This window comes from Pelophylax lessonae, assembly GCF_965119305.1.
Source record: "Pelophylax lessonae genome assembly, chromosome: 5".
Taxonomy (NCBI): domain Eukaryota; kingdom Metazoa; phylum Chordata; class Amphibia; order Anura; family Ranidae; genus Pelophylax; species Pelophylax lessonae.
Genome location: NC_138772.1, coordinates 442,356,577 through 442,372,786, shown reverse-complemented (window position 1 = coordinate 442,372,786; position 16,210 = coordinate 442,356,577). Strand labels below are relative to the sequence as shown.

Below are 16,210 nucleotides of genomic sequence, written 5' to 3'. Positions count from 1 at the left end.
TAATTATTTTACCGTAGGATTAATGGTTATTGAATTGTTTCCATCACATTTGAAACTAGCGTGGCTTTTTTGGACATAATTCTTTAAAGTGGACCTTCACCCATGCAAAGAACTGCCTATTCTCTCCCCCCCCTCTCCCTTAAAGAATTTGACATTTAAAAAAAAAAAAAACTGCATCCGCACTCAAGCAAAGGTTACTAAGTCCCAGGGTTCAGTGTGAAATCTTGCACATGGAAATTATTGCAGCAGGTCCATGGGAACAGGTAGAGACCCCTGTGCATCTGCGTACATATGAGATTGGCGGCACAGGAGCACAGTAACAGAGAATTTTGGCTGCCAGAAGGACAATCCTTAACTTACTGGACTAGTAAGAATGTTTTTCTATATTTCCACACATAGAACCAATTAAACTAATTGCAGCTGAGTATGGAGTGAAGTTTCTCTTTAAGATTATGTCCATGTCTGCTCAATGCTATTTAAATACAATTATATTAGCAGTCATGTATTATATTTGTATTAAATGTATAGCTGTAAAATCTTGATTTCAAATTGTGGATCATATCTGCGCAATGTAGGACCTCACTTTTGAAATGCGCAGAGATCATTCCTCCTTCACCAACATATGAGCATGTTTGCTGACATTCAAGTCCACTCCTCGATATGTACAGATTATGTCTTCTGAATAGAAATGTGTCTGTCTTACCTCTTTAGTGCAAGAAAGATTTGGCTGCTACCTATAAACTTATACCTTTATTAGTCACCATATTCCCTTTCTTATACTTTTTAGTAGAAGCATACATTGGATTGAGATCTAACCAATTAAAAAGGCACCGTTCACCCCATCCTATATTTACCTACATCTGCTTTCCCTCTCCTCTTTATTTCCCATTTTTCTTTACCTCTTTAATCTACACACTGTTGTAGAGTGAAAATACCTGATTTGTCTGTACTTTCCTGTTACATTAATAATTCTACATTGTTGTTGCATTTTGATACCCTGTTGGAATAATTGCTTTCTTCTTATTGTTCAGTACTTCACCTCAATTAACACCAGTTCTTTTTCAAACCTGATCCAAAATATTAGGTTTTTATTTACCAAGTCCTCGATTCATGCACCTTTCTTAATTCAAATACAGTATCTCCCAAAATTGAGTACACCCCTCACATTCTTTGGTCGATCATGGCGAGGCCTGTTCTGAGTGGAACCTGTTCTGTTAAACCGCTGTATGGTCTTGGCCACCGTGCTGCAGCTCAGTTTCAGGGTCTTGGCAATCTTCTTATAGCCTAGGCCATCTTTATGTAGAGCAACAATTCTTTTTTTCAGATCCTCAGAGAGTTCTTTGCCATGAGTTGCCATGTTGAACTTCCAGTGACCAGTATGAGAGAGTGAGAGCGATAACACCACATTTAACACACCTGCTCCCCATTCACACCTGAGACCTTGTAACACTAACGAGTCACAAGACACCGGGGAGGGAAGATGGCTAATTGGGCCCAACTTGGACATTGTCACTTAGGGGTGTACTCACGTTTGTTGCCAGCAGTTTAGACATAAATGGCTGTGTTGAGTTATTTTGAGGGGACAGCAAATTTACACTGTTCTACAAGCTGTACACTCACTACTCACTACATTGTAGCAAAGTGGCATTTCTTCACTACTGTCACATGAAAATATAATAAAATATTTACAAAGATGTAAAGGTTGTACTCACTTTTGTGAGATACTGTACATATTTATAAAAACATCAGCAGGAATATTCACCAATTTATTTATGTTCAATTCTTAGTAATTAAAGGGTCAAAAAAAGATGTTATTTTAGTAATGGGCAGATGTTAAATCGTTGAATAATCCATTGCCAAGAGATATAAGAAGTGGTATACTGAGCCCAGCATTGTAAAACCAAAAAAGAAAATTTCCGTTTTTGGGTGGACAGACCCTTTAAAGCCAATATAAACTGAATGCTCCCAGAAAACATAACAGAAATGATACATGCTCAGAAATCATATAGGGGTGCGAGCAGGCAAGCAGTGTACAGATTCCCTCATGCAGCTACAACACATAACATTGCCACTAAGTACATATACTGGTGAGCACAAATGCAACTAATGATCTGAAGCAGGATAAACGTAATGAATGGATACTAGTTGATAATAAAGCAGCTGCAAAAATTTCTTGCATACAACAAAAAAGATAATCTAGAAACAAATGCAGTTTGCTCATTCCTAAACTAGGAAGCAAAGCCAACTCAATCAAATGCAGAGCAGTTCTACTAAAAAGGGATTGGTTAGCATGAAAATACAGAATTCTGATTAATCCTTGCACACAAGCAGCTGTGTTTAGACTTACATACAGCGTTGGGCAAAACAGAACATAGGCCTCCTACCTTTCTTTTGACCTGAGCATTTCCCTGGAAGTCAGGAAAATACAGCACACTATTACATAATAATGGATTTACGTTACTGCAACATATGTAGACAATCAGGCATGATTATTAGAACATGGAACAAAAAGAATGGTGAGGACTACATCAATAAAAAGAACATTCATTGTTTTTCTAAACTGAATGAGAATAATAAAAATAAAAAATAAAACTGAATTGCCAGCATCACAATTTCTTAAATTAGTTTTTTGTTTTTTTTTCATAGAAGTTCTCTTTTCCCATGCACCATTTATGCAGATAGTGTTTAAACACAGAAACAGATACTCAAAAAAAAAAAAAAAAGAAGAATTTGAGCTATATATATATATATATATATATATATATATATACACACACAGTGGGTACGGAAAGTATTCAGACCCCCTTAAATTTTTCACTCTTTGTTATATTGCAGCCATTTGCTAAAATCATTTAAGTTCATTCTTCTTCCTCATGAATGTACACATAGCACCCCATACTGACAGAAAAACACAGAATTGTTGACATTGTTGCAGATTTATTAAAAAAGAAAAACTGAAATATCACATGGTCCTAAGTATTCAGACCCTTTGCTCAGTATTTAGTAGAAGCCCCCTTTTGATCTAATACAGCCAGGAGTCTTTTTGGGAAAGATGCAACAAGTCTTTCACACCTGGATTTGGGGATACTCTGCCATTCCTCCTTGCAGAGCCTCTCCAGTTCTGTCAGGTTGGATGGTAAACGTTGGTGGACAGCCATTTTTAGGTCTCTCCAGAGATGCTCAATTGGGTTTAAGTCAGGGCTCTGGCTGGGCCATTCAAGAACAGTCACGGAGTTGTTGTGAAGCCACTCCTTCGTTATTTTAGCTGTGTGCTTAGGGTCATTGTCTTGTTGGAAGGTAAACCTTCGGCCCAGTCTGAGGTCCAGAGCACTCTGGAGAAGGTTTTTGTCCAGGATATCCCTGTACTTGGCCGCATTCATCTTTCCCTCGATTGCAACCAGTCGTCCTGTCCCTTCAGCTGAAAAACACCCACACAGCATGATGCTGCCACCACCATGCTTCACTGGTGACTGTATTGGAAAGGTGATGAGCAGTGCCTGGTTTTCTCAACATACCGCTTAGAATTAAGGCCAAAAAGTTCTATTTTGGTCTCATCAGACCAGAGAATCTTATTTCTCACCATCTTGGAGTCCTTCAGGTGTTTTTTAGCAAACTCCATGCAGGCTTTCATGTGTCTTACACTGAGGAGAGGCTTCCGTCGGGCCACTCTGCCATAAAGCCCCAACTGGTGGAGGGCTGCAGTGATGGTTGACTTTCTACAACTTTCTCCCATCTCCTGACTGCATCTCTGGAGCTCAGCCACAGTGATCTTTGGGTTCTTCTTTACCTCTCTCACCAAGGCTCTTCTCCCCCGATAGCTCAGTTTGGCCGGACGGCCAGCTCTAGGAAGGGTTCTGGTCGTCCCAAACGTCTTCCATTTGAGGATTATGGAGGCCACTGTGCTCTTAGGAACCTAAAGTGCAGCAGAAATCTTTTTGTAACCTTGGCCAGATCTGTGCCTTGCCACAATTCTGTCTCTGAGCTCTTCAGGCAGTTCCTTTGACCTCATGATTCTCATTTGCTCTGACATGCATTGTGATCTGGAAGGTCTTATATAGACAGGTGTGTGGCTTTCCTAATCAAGTCCAATCAGTATAATCAAACACAGCTGGACTCAAATGAAGGTGTAGAACCATCTCAAGGATGATCAGAAGAAATGGAAAGCACCTGAGTTAAATATATGAGTGTCACAGCAAAGGGTCTGAATACTTAGGACCATGTGATATTTCAGTTTTTCTTTTTTAATAAATCTGCAACAATGTCAACAATTCTGTGTTTTTCTGTCAGTATGGGGTGCTATGTGTACATTCATGAGGAAGAAGAATGAACCTAAATGATTTTAGCAAATGGCTGCAATATAACAAAGAGTGAAAAATGTAAGGGGGTCTGAATACTTTCCGTACCCACTGTATATATATATATATATATACATATACACAGTGCATTGCTAAAGTATTCGACCCCCTTTAACTTTTCGACCTTTTGCCACATTTCAGGCTTCAAACATTAAGCTATAAAACTGTAATTTTTTGTGAAGAATCAACAACAAGTGGGACACAATCATGAAGTGGAACGAAATTTATTGGATATTTCAAACTTTTTTAACAAATAAAAAACCGAAAAATTGGGCGTGCAAAATTATTCAGCCCCCTTAAGTTAATACTTTGTAGCGCCACCTTTTGCTGCGATTACAGCTGTAAGTCGCTTGGGGTATGTCTCTATCAGTTTTGCACATCGAGAGACTGACATTTTTGCCCATTCCTCCTTGCAAAACAGCTCGAGCTCAGTGAGGTTGGATGGAGAGCGTTTGTGAACAGCAGTTTTCAGTTCTTTCCACAGATTCTCGATTGGATTCAGGTCTGGACTTTGACTTGGCCATTCTAACACATGGATATGTTTATTTGTGAACCATTCCATTGTAGATTTTGCTTTATGTGTTGGATCATTGTCTTGTTGGAAGACAAATCTCCGTCCCAGTCTCAGGTCTTTTGCAGACTCCATCAGGTTTTCTTCCAGAATGGTCCTGTATTTGGCTCCATCCATCTTCCCATCAATTTTAACCATCTTCCCTGTCCCTGTTGAAGAAAAGCAGGCCCAAACCATGATGCTGCCACCACCATGTTTGACAGTGGGGATGGTGTGTTCAGGGTGATGAGCTGTGTTGCTTTTACGCCAAACATAAAGTTTTGCATTGTTGCCAAAAAGTTCGATTTTGGTTTCATCTGACCAGAGCACCTTCTTCCACATGTTTGGTGTGTCTCCCAGGTGGCTTGTGGCAAACTTTAAATGACACTTTTTATGGATATCTTTAAGAAATGGCTTTCTTCTTGCCACTCTTCCGTAAAGCCCAGATTTGTGCAGTATACGACTGATTGTTGTCCTATGGACAGAGTCTCCCACCTCAACTGTAGATCCCCGCAGTTCATCCAGACTGATCATGGGCCTCTTGGCTGCATCTCTGATCAGTCTTCTCCTTGTATGAGCTGAAAGTTTAGAGGGACGGCCAGGTCTTTGTAGATTTGCAGTGGTCTGATACTCCTTCCATTTCAATATTATCGCTTGCACAGTACTCTTTGGGATGTTTAAAGCTTGGGAAATCTTTTTGTATCCAAATCCGGCTTTAAACTTCTCCACAATAATATCTCGGACTTGCCTGGTGTGTTCCTTGTTCTTCATGATGCTCTCTGCGCTTTAAACGGACCTCTGAGACGATCACCGTGCAGGTGCATTTATACGGAGACTTGATATTAGTCATTTAGGTCAACATTGGATCATTCAGAGATCCTCACTGAACTTCTGGAGAGAGTTTGCTGCACTGAAAGTAAAGGGGCTGAATAGTTTTGCACGCCCAATTTTTCAGTTTTTTATTTGTTAAAGTTTGAAATATCCAATAAATTTCAATCCACTTCATGATTGTGTCCCACTTGTTGCTGATTCTTCACAAACAATTACAGTTTTATATCTTTATGTTTGAAGCCTGAAATGTGGCAAAAGGTTGAAAAGTTCAAGGGGGCTGAATACTTTCGCAATGCACTGTATGTATGTATATATATATATATATATATATATATATATATATATATATACACACACACACATACAGTATCTCACAAGAGTGAGTACACCCCTCAAACTTTTGTAAACATTTTATTAGATCTTTTCATGTGACAACACTGAAGAAGTGACACTTTGCTACAATGAAGAGTAATAAGTGTACAGCTTGTATAACAGTGTAAATTTGCTGTTCCCTCAAAATAACTTAACAGCCATTAATGTCTAAACGGCTGGTCTCAAAAGTGAGTACACCCCTAAGTAAAAATGTCCAAATTGCCCCAAAGTGTCAATATTTTCTGTGGCCACCATTATATTGCAGCACTGCCTTAATCCTCTTGGGCATGGAGTTCACCAGAGCTTCACAGGTTGCCACTGGAGTCCTCTTCCTCTCCTCCATGATGACATCACGGAGCTGGTGGATGTTAGAGACGTTCCGTTTGAGGATGCCCCACAGATGCTCAATAGGGTTTAGGTTTGGAGACATGCTTGGCCAGTCCATCGACTTTACCCTCAGCTTCTTTAGCAAGCCATCTTGGAGGTGTGTTTGGGGTCGTTATGTTGGAATACTGCCCTGCGGCTCAGTTTCCGAAGGGAGGGGATCGTGCTCTGCTTCAGTATGTCACAGTACATGTTGGCATTCATGGTTCCCTCAATAAACTGTAGCTCCCCAGTGTCGGCAGCACTCATGCAGCCCCAGACCATGACACTCCCACCATCATGCTTGATTGTAGGCAAGACACACTTGTCTTTGTTTTCCTCACCTGGTTGCTGCCACACACGTTTGACACCATTTGAACCAAATAAGTTTATCTTGGTCTCATCAGACCACATGACATGGTTCCAGTAATCCATGTCCTTTGTCTGCTTTTCTTCAGCAAACTGTTTGCCGGCTTTCTTGTGCATCATCTTTAGAAGAGGCTTCCTTCTGGGGTGACAGCCATGCAGACTAATTTGATGCAGTGTGCAGAAAATGGTCTGAGCACTGACAGGCTGACCCCCCCACCCCTTCAACCTCTGCAGCAATCCTGGCAGCACTCATACATCCATTTCCCAAAGACAACCTCTGGATAAGATGCTGTGTAAGTGCACTCAACTTCTTTGGTCGACCATGGGGAGGCCTGTTCTGAGTAGAACCTGTCCTGTTAAACCACTGAATGGTCTTGGCCACCGTGCTACAGTTCAGTTTCAGGGTCTTGGCATGTCGTGACCAGTATGAAATAAGATCAAGTTTACCACACCTGCTCCCCATTCAAACCTGAGACCTTGTAACACTAACAAGTCACATGACCCGGGGAGGGAAAATGGCTAATTGGGCCCAATTTGGACATTTTCACTTAGGAGTGTACTCAATTTTGTTGCCAGCAGTTTAGACATTAATGGCTGTGTGTTGAGTTATTTTGAGAGGTTAGCAAATTGACATGGTTATACAAGCTGTGCACTCAATATTTTACATTGTAGCAAAGTGTCATTTACAAAAATTTGAGTTGCGTACTCACTTTCGTGAGATACTGTATACTAATAGATCCCTTTCACACTGGTGTTCTGTCTGTCTGTTTTTCACCTATCTGTTGACAGCTGAAAAACGAACAGCAATGCATTTCTAAGGTTAAATAGATGATTTTTCGTTAACATCAGTTTACATGCGAGTCCAATCAGAAAAACAGAAGGGGACCTAAATGGATGTTAACGGATGTATTTCAACATTGATCCATTTTAGCATTGGTTGTTAGGAGCCGCCGGCGTCCTAACAACTAGTGATTAATTTCTGCTGTTAGCAGAAGGAATGAGTCATCGCCAGCGTCCTAACAAGCATGCCGTCAGCGAGGGATTCCTATTTGACATCAGAATGCAAACAAAAGAGCTGAATTTTTTATTCATTTTTTTAAAGGGCGAGTGGGATCTGGTATAGATTTTGGGGGATCTTATGGCAAAAAAAAGTGAGTAAGGTTCCACCCCCCCCAAAAATCTATACCAAACCCTTATCGGAGCATGCAGGCTAGGTACATGGAGGGTGCACCTTGCTGGCGGAACCCCACTGGCAAAGGACCTTGTCTCCACAACCCTGGCCCGGGGTTGTGGGGGTGACTTTATAAAATGTCAAAGCCTAACAAGGGGATCCCCAGATCCCAGCCCCCCCTATGTGAATGAATATTGGGTATAGCAAGTAAAAAACGTGAAGTGAAATAAACATACAACACAGTCCCCTGAAAAAAAAAAAAAAACATCTCCCGATGTACATCTATTGGCAATCACGTCTTCCAGAGACGTAGGTCCACATCACAATGATAGAAAGGAAACCGCCGCGCACCGAGCCTGACCGCTCCCGTCATCGAAGCACCACTTCCCCCTAGCCGCTAAACATCACTGACCATATGTGGACATATCCATATAGGATCAATGATGTCACAAAGGGACAGGGTCACCTGGTGACATCAAGGTGACCCCGCCCCTTTGTGCACTTTAGTAGCGAGGGGGGGGGGAGTGGAGCTCTTATTTGTCCTCACAGCTGATGTAAACAAAGGGTGCCATCATCAAGTGATCCAGCCCTTTTGTGACATCATGCAGTGCCATCATAAGGGGTAGGGTCAACAGCAAGCTTTTTTTTTGCCTTCATCAACATGGAGACAAGGCACCCCCCCCCCCCCCCCCCCCATGTTGAGGGCATGTGGTCAGGTATGGATTGGGGGAGACCTGTATGCCATTTTAATGTAGGCTCTTTTGTTAACATTCTGCTGTCAGTGGGGAGTCCCCCACTGATAGCAGGGATGAGTCATGGTTGTTATAGACACTGTAAAAACAGATGTAAACTGAATTGAACTGAAGTGAAAACTAATGTAAACTGATTTGAACTGAAAACTGATGCATGGAAAAGACTTACAGCAGTCACCTCTACTTCTAGATCAATTAAATCATGATTATTAAAAGCAAGCAGGTTGGTTTTATTAACAGAAGCTGTCATTCGGATCTAACAAATGCTATGGACAAAAACACTTTTTAGTTTACCGCTTAACAGAAATCATTGGTCAGGTGTTCTGTATTATAAGAAAACAAATGTAAAATGGATGTATAATAGAGCCACATTTAAGGTGTATTAACAACCAGCTGCTGTATTATAACGCAGTGGCTGGTAAGTGGTGCTGTCCATCAGGATTGCCGCAGTGGCTTTGTTCACTCTTCTTTTAACAAACTTTACTGAAATGTCACAGAGACATTTCATAAAGTTCAATTGCTGGCTGCGAGGGGTGGTGTATTGCCTCTCACTGCACTGGAAAAAAGTCCTGCATGCAGTACTTTTTTTTTTTAGTACTTTTTTTTTAGTAAACACCACCGCTGGCGTCAACCAGTCACACAGAAAACAAGGCCTTGTCATACGGTGGGACTGTACTTGAATAGCAGCTCAATGCAGTCCCACCGCATCTTGTGTGGACGAACCCTTACTATTAAACCATAACCTAAACTTTTCCTATCTAGTTTCACACTACTCTCACCTGTTGTGTGGACTTATTTTTAATTCTCAATACTTACCATCCTGACCCTCAATGTCCAGCGCAGTGACTGTCAAACTCCTCTTGGCAGCTTCTGGTTCCGTGGGTGCACCCCCCTCACTGATAACATTGACATCCCATGATGCCTTGCCTGGTGCAATCAGACCTGTAAGTGCTTGTACAATTACACCAGATTGGAATGTACATGGAGAATGCATTGCTGCTCTTACAGTGGGGATCGAAAGTTTGGGCACCCCAGGTAAAAATTTGTATTAATGTGCATAAAGAAGCCAAGGAAAGATGGAAAAATCTCCAAAAGCATCAAATTACAGATTAGACATTCTTATAATATGTCAACAAAAGTTAGATTTTATTTCCATCATTTACACTTTCAAAATAACAGAAAAGAAAAAAATGGCGTCTGCAAAAGTTTGGGCACCCTGCAGAGTTAATATCTTGTACTGACCCCTTTGGCAAGGATCACAGCTTATAAACGCTTTTTGTAGCCAGCCAAGAGTCTTTCAATTCTTGTTTGATGTATCTTTGCCCATTCTTCCTTACAAAAGTCTTCCAGTTCTTTGAGATTTCTGGGCTGTCTGTCACGCACTGCTCTTTTAAGGTCTATCCATAGATTTTCAATTATGTTGAGGTCAGGAGATTGTGAAGGCCATGGCAAAACCTTCAGTTTACGCCTCTTGATATAATCCCCCGTGGATTTTGAGGTGTGTTTAGGATCATTATCCATTTGTAGAAGCCATCCTCTCTTTAACTTCAGCTTTTTCACAGATGGCATCAAGTTACCATCCAAAATTTACTGAAATTTTATTGAATCCATTTTTCCTTCTACTCGTGAGATGTTCACTGTGCCACTGGCTGCAATACAACCCCAAAGCATGATTGATCCACCCCCATGCTTAACAGTTGGACAGAGGTTTTTTTCATTAAAATCTGTGCCCCTTCTTCTCCAAACGTACCTTTGCTCATTCCGGCCAAAAAGTTCAGTTTTAACCTCATCGGTCCACATTACTTGTTTCCAAAATGCATCAGGCTTGTCTATATGTTCATTTGCAAAGTTCAAACGCTGATTTTTGTGGTGAGGACGTAAAAGAGGTTTTCTTCTGATGACTCTTCCATGAAGACCATATTTGTACAAGTATCTCTTTATAGTGGAATAGTGTACCACAACTCCAGTGTCTGCCAGATCTTTCTGGAGGAATCGTGCAGTCAAACGTGGGTTTTGAATTGTTTTTCTCACAATCCTGCGAGCTGTTCGGTCTGATATTTTTCTTTGTCTTCCAGATCTTGCTTTAACTTCCGCTGTTCCTGATGACTGCCATTTATTAATTACATTCCGAACAGAGGATATTGACATCTGAAAACGCTTTGCTATCTTCTTATAGCCTTCTCCAGCTTTGTGAGCGTCAACTATTTTCAGTTTTCTAGACAACTGCTTAGAAGATCCCATGGTGCTGATTGTTGGGGCAAGGTCAGATGAGTTTGGGCATTTAAAACCTTTGAGATTGACATCACCTGGTCTTCCCTGATGATGATTGAGAACAATCCATGACACTGGCAGGTCTCAGCCTTGCAAAGGGGGCAGTGCATGCTATAAATTCTGCAGTGGTGCCCAAACTTTTGCAGATGCCATTTTTTTTGTTTTCTGTAATTTTGAAAGTGTCAATGATGGAAATAAAATCTAACTTTTTGTTGACGAATGTCTAATCTGTAATTTGATGCGTTTTGGAGATTTTTCCATCTTTCCTTGGCTTCTTTATGCACATGAATACAAATTTTTACCTGGGGTGCCCACACTTTCGATCCTTACTGTACTTAGGAAGCTGCTTGCTCAGGAAGTATTGTAATCCTAAAACCAGAAAACTGAAAACTGGCCGGTTCATCAGGTTAAAAAAATGCATACTGATGAAAAGAAGCCTTATAAAATGTCACCATTGGAATTAATTGAAGATAAGGTTTTAGGCTACATTCATATGGCCCAATGTGTGAGCATAGTTTGCTGCAATCAGAGGTAGCAATTTGCTACGTCTAGACTCAATAACACTCTGAGCTACGGCTGCATACAAACTGTTTGATTAACTGTGGCTAGAACTCCGCAGAAATGGAGGCTCTATTCACATGTAATCCACTCACATAAGTGGTTACATGCAAACAGAAGTGGCCTAAACATTGATCTGTACAGAGTACAAATCTGACATCCCCTGCTGCAGCTGGTCCTACATAGAGTCTGCAAACAGCAATTAGTGCCACCAGCAAGAATCTATTATTTGGCCCTGTGAATGCAGCCTTAGTTACACTTTAAAGCAAAACTCCACCCAAACTGCAAAATGCACAGTTGAAATACATATATACGTACAGTTTTACTATAAGAAATATCTTAGATTATTTTCAGCCACTCTTGTGATTAACACATACCTGTTACCAGGGCTTTTTTTTCTCAGAAAATAGATGCAAGAACTCAACCACAGTCCCCCAAAAAACCCCTCCCCCCACACACACGCCCCCAAAGCTGCATCAACTAGTGGTTGTGGTCAAATTTCACTAACAGTGGAAGGGTCTTAAAGGGGTATTAAATACCAGGAGTGCATTACATACAGAGTGCTGAGTTCAGGGTTGCGCAACGCACAGAGTTCAGAGTTTAGCCTTTGTCGGTAGCTGCTTACCTCTGCAATCCCTAACCACATCTCACTTTCAACCCTCTTCAGCTATGACCTCTGCATGCAAACCTCCCCTCCACTGCCCCTATATTCTCTCTCCCTCCTTAAAAGCTCCACCATCTTCCACCTTACTTTTGTTGTTGCATTAAGCTGAGGCACCCAGCCAGCTCTAGTACCTCCCTGCACACTGTAGGTGGTTCCACCTCCCTCACTTGCAGGGAGATCATCCAGTGGGGGTTTCGGCATCCGCTCTGCACCACAGGCACCTGCATTTCCCATGTCCCCATCCTGCACTTAGTGGGAGCCACTCAGGAGATCAGATCTGTGGGAGCCATTGGGGAGACAAGCTGTCACTTGTAAACACAAAAGCTGGATTTCTGTATTTACAAGTGATAGTGGTGAGCAGGAAGCAGAGGGCCTGAGCCAGAGGTGGTGGAACTGAGTTCCACCAAGTTTCAGCTGAAAAAAAGCCCTGCCTATTACACTGCGCAGCCAGGATGTGGCACCACAATTTAGCTTTGTAGCTAAACATGGCAGTTGTGTGTCTACTGTACTATTGACAGGTATTTTCACATTGCTAAGATTCTCCCCATGCTCTTCTCTTCCTGTAAGCTGACTAAACAATTCCCCTTCATTTTTTCATTGTTAGAAAATGCGAGCCTAGCATTTACATGCAAGGAAAAAGAATGAACATGGCACAGTGCTTAAACTTGAAATGCCATGTTTCCCACAAAATGTATTCATTTACTATATGGGGTACTAAAATTGCAGAGTGCAAAATCTGGTGAAGCTTTGAAAAGAAACCAATCAGCTTCCAAGCTTTTTTGTCAGCGCTTAACTGAACAATCAGAATTTGAGAAGCTAATTGGCTACCATACACAGCTGCACCAGATATTGCACTCTCCAGTTTTAGTAAATCAACACCCATTTGTTGTTTTCAAGCAAACAAACTGTGCAGTCCTATACAGTGTCTAATTACAAATAAGTGGTAAATAGTAATATAATGCAATTCAAAATGAATGATAAAGTGTCGTCCAAATAGAAAGTCCAAAATGACAGCAATTATCCTCCTATGTATGTTCACACTGATTATCAATGCGAATCCGGGGACAAGATTGTATTTTCCATAACCGAACCTGAGAAAAAATCTGGAGCTTCAGGTGCATCCAATCAGAAAACTTAATAGTGTGATATTGTTTATAAATAGAAAATGCCAATCACACCCATGTGCATTATGTGTCACTCCGTGTACACCAAACACCGATCACCACCCACATGCAGTGCACACTCATTGTCGTATGTGCGTATATAGCAGAATGTGGATGGTAAATGCAGGTATCCACATATGCAGAGTATGCAGTTAAAAAGCTCAACCAGCAAGGTTAAAAATGAGCACTCAATTTTTTAAAATGCTTACTATGTTTTTTCCTTTCCATAAATTATTGTTTTTATTTAGCACATAATAGCTCTTTGACCTTTTGGGCATGTCTAATTACTGCCTTTGATAAGCTCCGCTTCTTCACTCCACACCTCCCTTTAAAACCTTTTACGTACCTGCCAGGGGAGAAGTGAAGGGGAATGCTACAGATTTTCCCTTGAGTGACAATGCTTTGAGTCTGATTTCAGGAAGGGCATCAAGTCAAAAAGAGGAGCTACTTTTTTCAATTCAATGCTCTTACCTGATTGAGGTATCTTCGATAATCCTGGCGCAATTCTTCCTTCAGTTTATGCTTTTTCCTCTCATAGTCCTCTCCAAGAGGCAAACTCAATCCATATCCGGCATCTAAAAGAACAATATCAAAAACATCAACAGTTGAAGTTCATGCTCTTTTTACATGGTCTGATTAAACTTTAGGCAGGTTTGTACTCCCACTTGAGGTCTCCATGTCTCATGGTGGCACAGGAAGGCAGCCAGAAAAAAGAGCACCTTTCCTTAAAGCCTTTCTAAACCAAGTTTATCAGCTTCTGTTAAAAACACAATTCTGATATTCTGCATCATATTTGCCATTTAGTTTTACTCTGATCATGTTGTCTCTTCTGCAGTAAAACAAATTGACCTGTCTATTCTCAAACATCCTTAGAATGTGCAGATAGTAGCTCAGTGTATATTCTCTGCATACCACGGTGTCGGAATGTATAAACTCCAGTGTGCATGCGTCATTCTGGCCTGGCCAATCAAGATGGCCGACAAGGTGAAAATGTTGGCGCCAGCTAGGGAATGAGATGAGGTGAGTTTACTTATGCTTTAAGCCAAGAATATGGGACAGGATGAATTAAGAGTGGTAAACTAACACAAGGGAAGGAGGATCTATAGCTGTCAAATACAACAACACAATTCCTACCTAGAGAATTCTGGATCATACCTGACTGTTTTACTGGAGCAATTTCCTTCTGCATCTGTCTGTTTGGGGGAATGTTTTCTTTTGAAGCATAGGCCCTTGGTCTATCTCCATCTTGTGTATTCTCAAATCTCTTGCTCTAAAACATACAAGAACATTTTTAAAATAGCACATTACTTTTAATTAGTATCTTTTTATACTATAAATCTAAAAAAAAAAAAAACGTAATTTTTGTAAAATCTTACCTGTAAAATTCCTTTCTCTGAGTCCTCCGACAGTCGCCGCCTCCTCTAAGTCATCACTATTGGGTATTGTCCACCTATCCATAGGAATAGCTAGCTATTCCTACGGATAGGTGGACAATACCCAATAGTGATGACTTAGAGGAGGCGGCGACTGTCGGAGGACGTAAGAGAAATAGCATATTTTTTCATTTACTTTTATTTATTCATACTAAAAAAATCATAGTACAAAAATACAAACTTATTAAAAGCGAATTATTGGCAGACAACTTCATCTGTAAAAACTGCATGAAAGGAAGATGATAATAGACCCATAGTTCCAGTTCCAGCTGTCATTTCCTTCTAGCATTCGATTAGAAATAGCATACAATTGATACGTGATATGGGCAACATCATTTTCCTTATATTTAGCAGTACTGTGAGGTCAGATAGCAAAGACGTGTGATGACAGGCATTGTCATATAATGAAAACCAACCCAGTGTAAGCATTAGGTGTACAACTACTTCAAGGCTAAACCAATTAAATTCTCTAAATCAATTATGCTTGGTTCCCACCTGTACAACTTTATGTGCGTTTTGCAGCACATAAAACACGTGTCATGAAAATACATTATTTCCAATAAGGCTGTTCAAATCTGCTCACTGTGTTGTAAAACATTAGGCATGTTTGATATTTTATGCATTTACCTGTGTTTTTCTGGCCCATTGATGTCTATGGAAAAGCATGAAAATTCATGAAAAAATGCGTGTAAAATGCATGTACAAATATGTGAAAAAATGGAATAAAAGTGACTGTTAAACAACATAAACACAAAGAAAAATGCATGGCAGTGCAAGTGGAGAGTTGTGAACCCTATCTTAAGGGCCCATTCAGATCTGTGTGTGTGTAGAGGTGCATTTTTTTTGTAACATTAGGTAGGTGCATCGTCATGCGTCAATGTGTATCTCCTTTGTGCGTTGACACAAGTTTTAATGGGTTGATGTGCGTTTTTTCAATGCATTTTTGAATTTAGAAATTTCAGTGGATAGGATTAACCAAGGCTTGTCATTACCTGTTGCTAGTGCATTAGAACGCATATTACAATCCCTGGCAAAAAGTATGAAATCACCACTCCTGGAAAATGTTCATTCAATTGTTTAATTATGTAAAAAAAAAAAAAAACGAATCACAGACATGCCTCACATTTATTTTCATTTAACATTCCAACCTTCTGGCTTTAAGAAAACTGTAGTCAATTGCAACTGTTTTTGCAGATTAAGCAGAGGAAACAGATATGGAATTACTCAATTCTGAGTACAATATTTTGGAATCATGAAAAAACACTACAGTACATTACGATTATCCCATCAACAATTCGATTCAATATCATGATGCATCACGATTAATGCACACGGTTTTTATCCAAAAATTCAAGCAG

The 16,210-nt window shown here is 40.5% G+C and overlaps 1 protein-coding gene across 6 annotated transcripts in view; it reads right to left on the bottom strand.

The window, feature by feature from the left end:
- Window positions 1-16,210, bottom strand: part of CSPP1 (centrosome and spindle pole associated protein 1) — a 178,052-nt gene that overhangs the window by 104,218 nt on the left and 57,624 nt on the right. For 5 of the 6 annotated variants that reach the window (XM_082258429.1, XM_082258430.1, XM_082258431.1 and 2 more), the window contains exons 3-5: window positions 14,575-14,689; window positions 13,891-13,994; window positions 2,385-2,408 (exon numbers count right to left, since the gene is read on the bottom strand). In XM_082258429.1, coding sequence (XP_082114555.1) covers window positions 2,385-2,408; window positions 13,891-13,994; window positions 14,575-14,689 — 243 coding nt within the window. The remainder of the gene's footprint in view (window positions 1-2,384; window positions 2,409-13,890; window positions 13,995-14,574; window positions 14,690-16,210) is intronic. The other variant, XM_082258432.1, reaches the window with a different exon arrangement.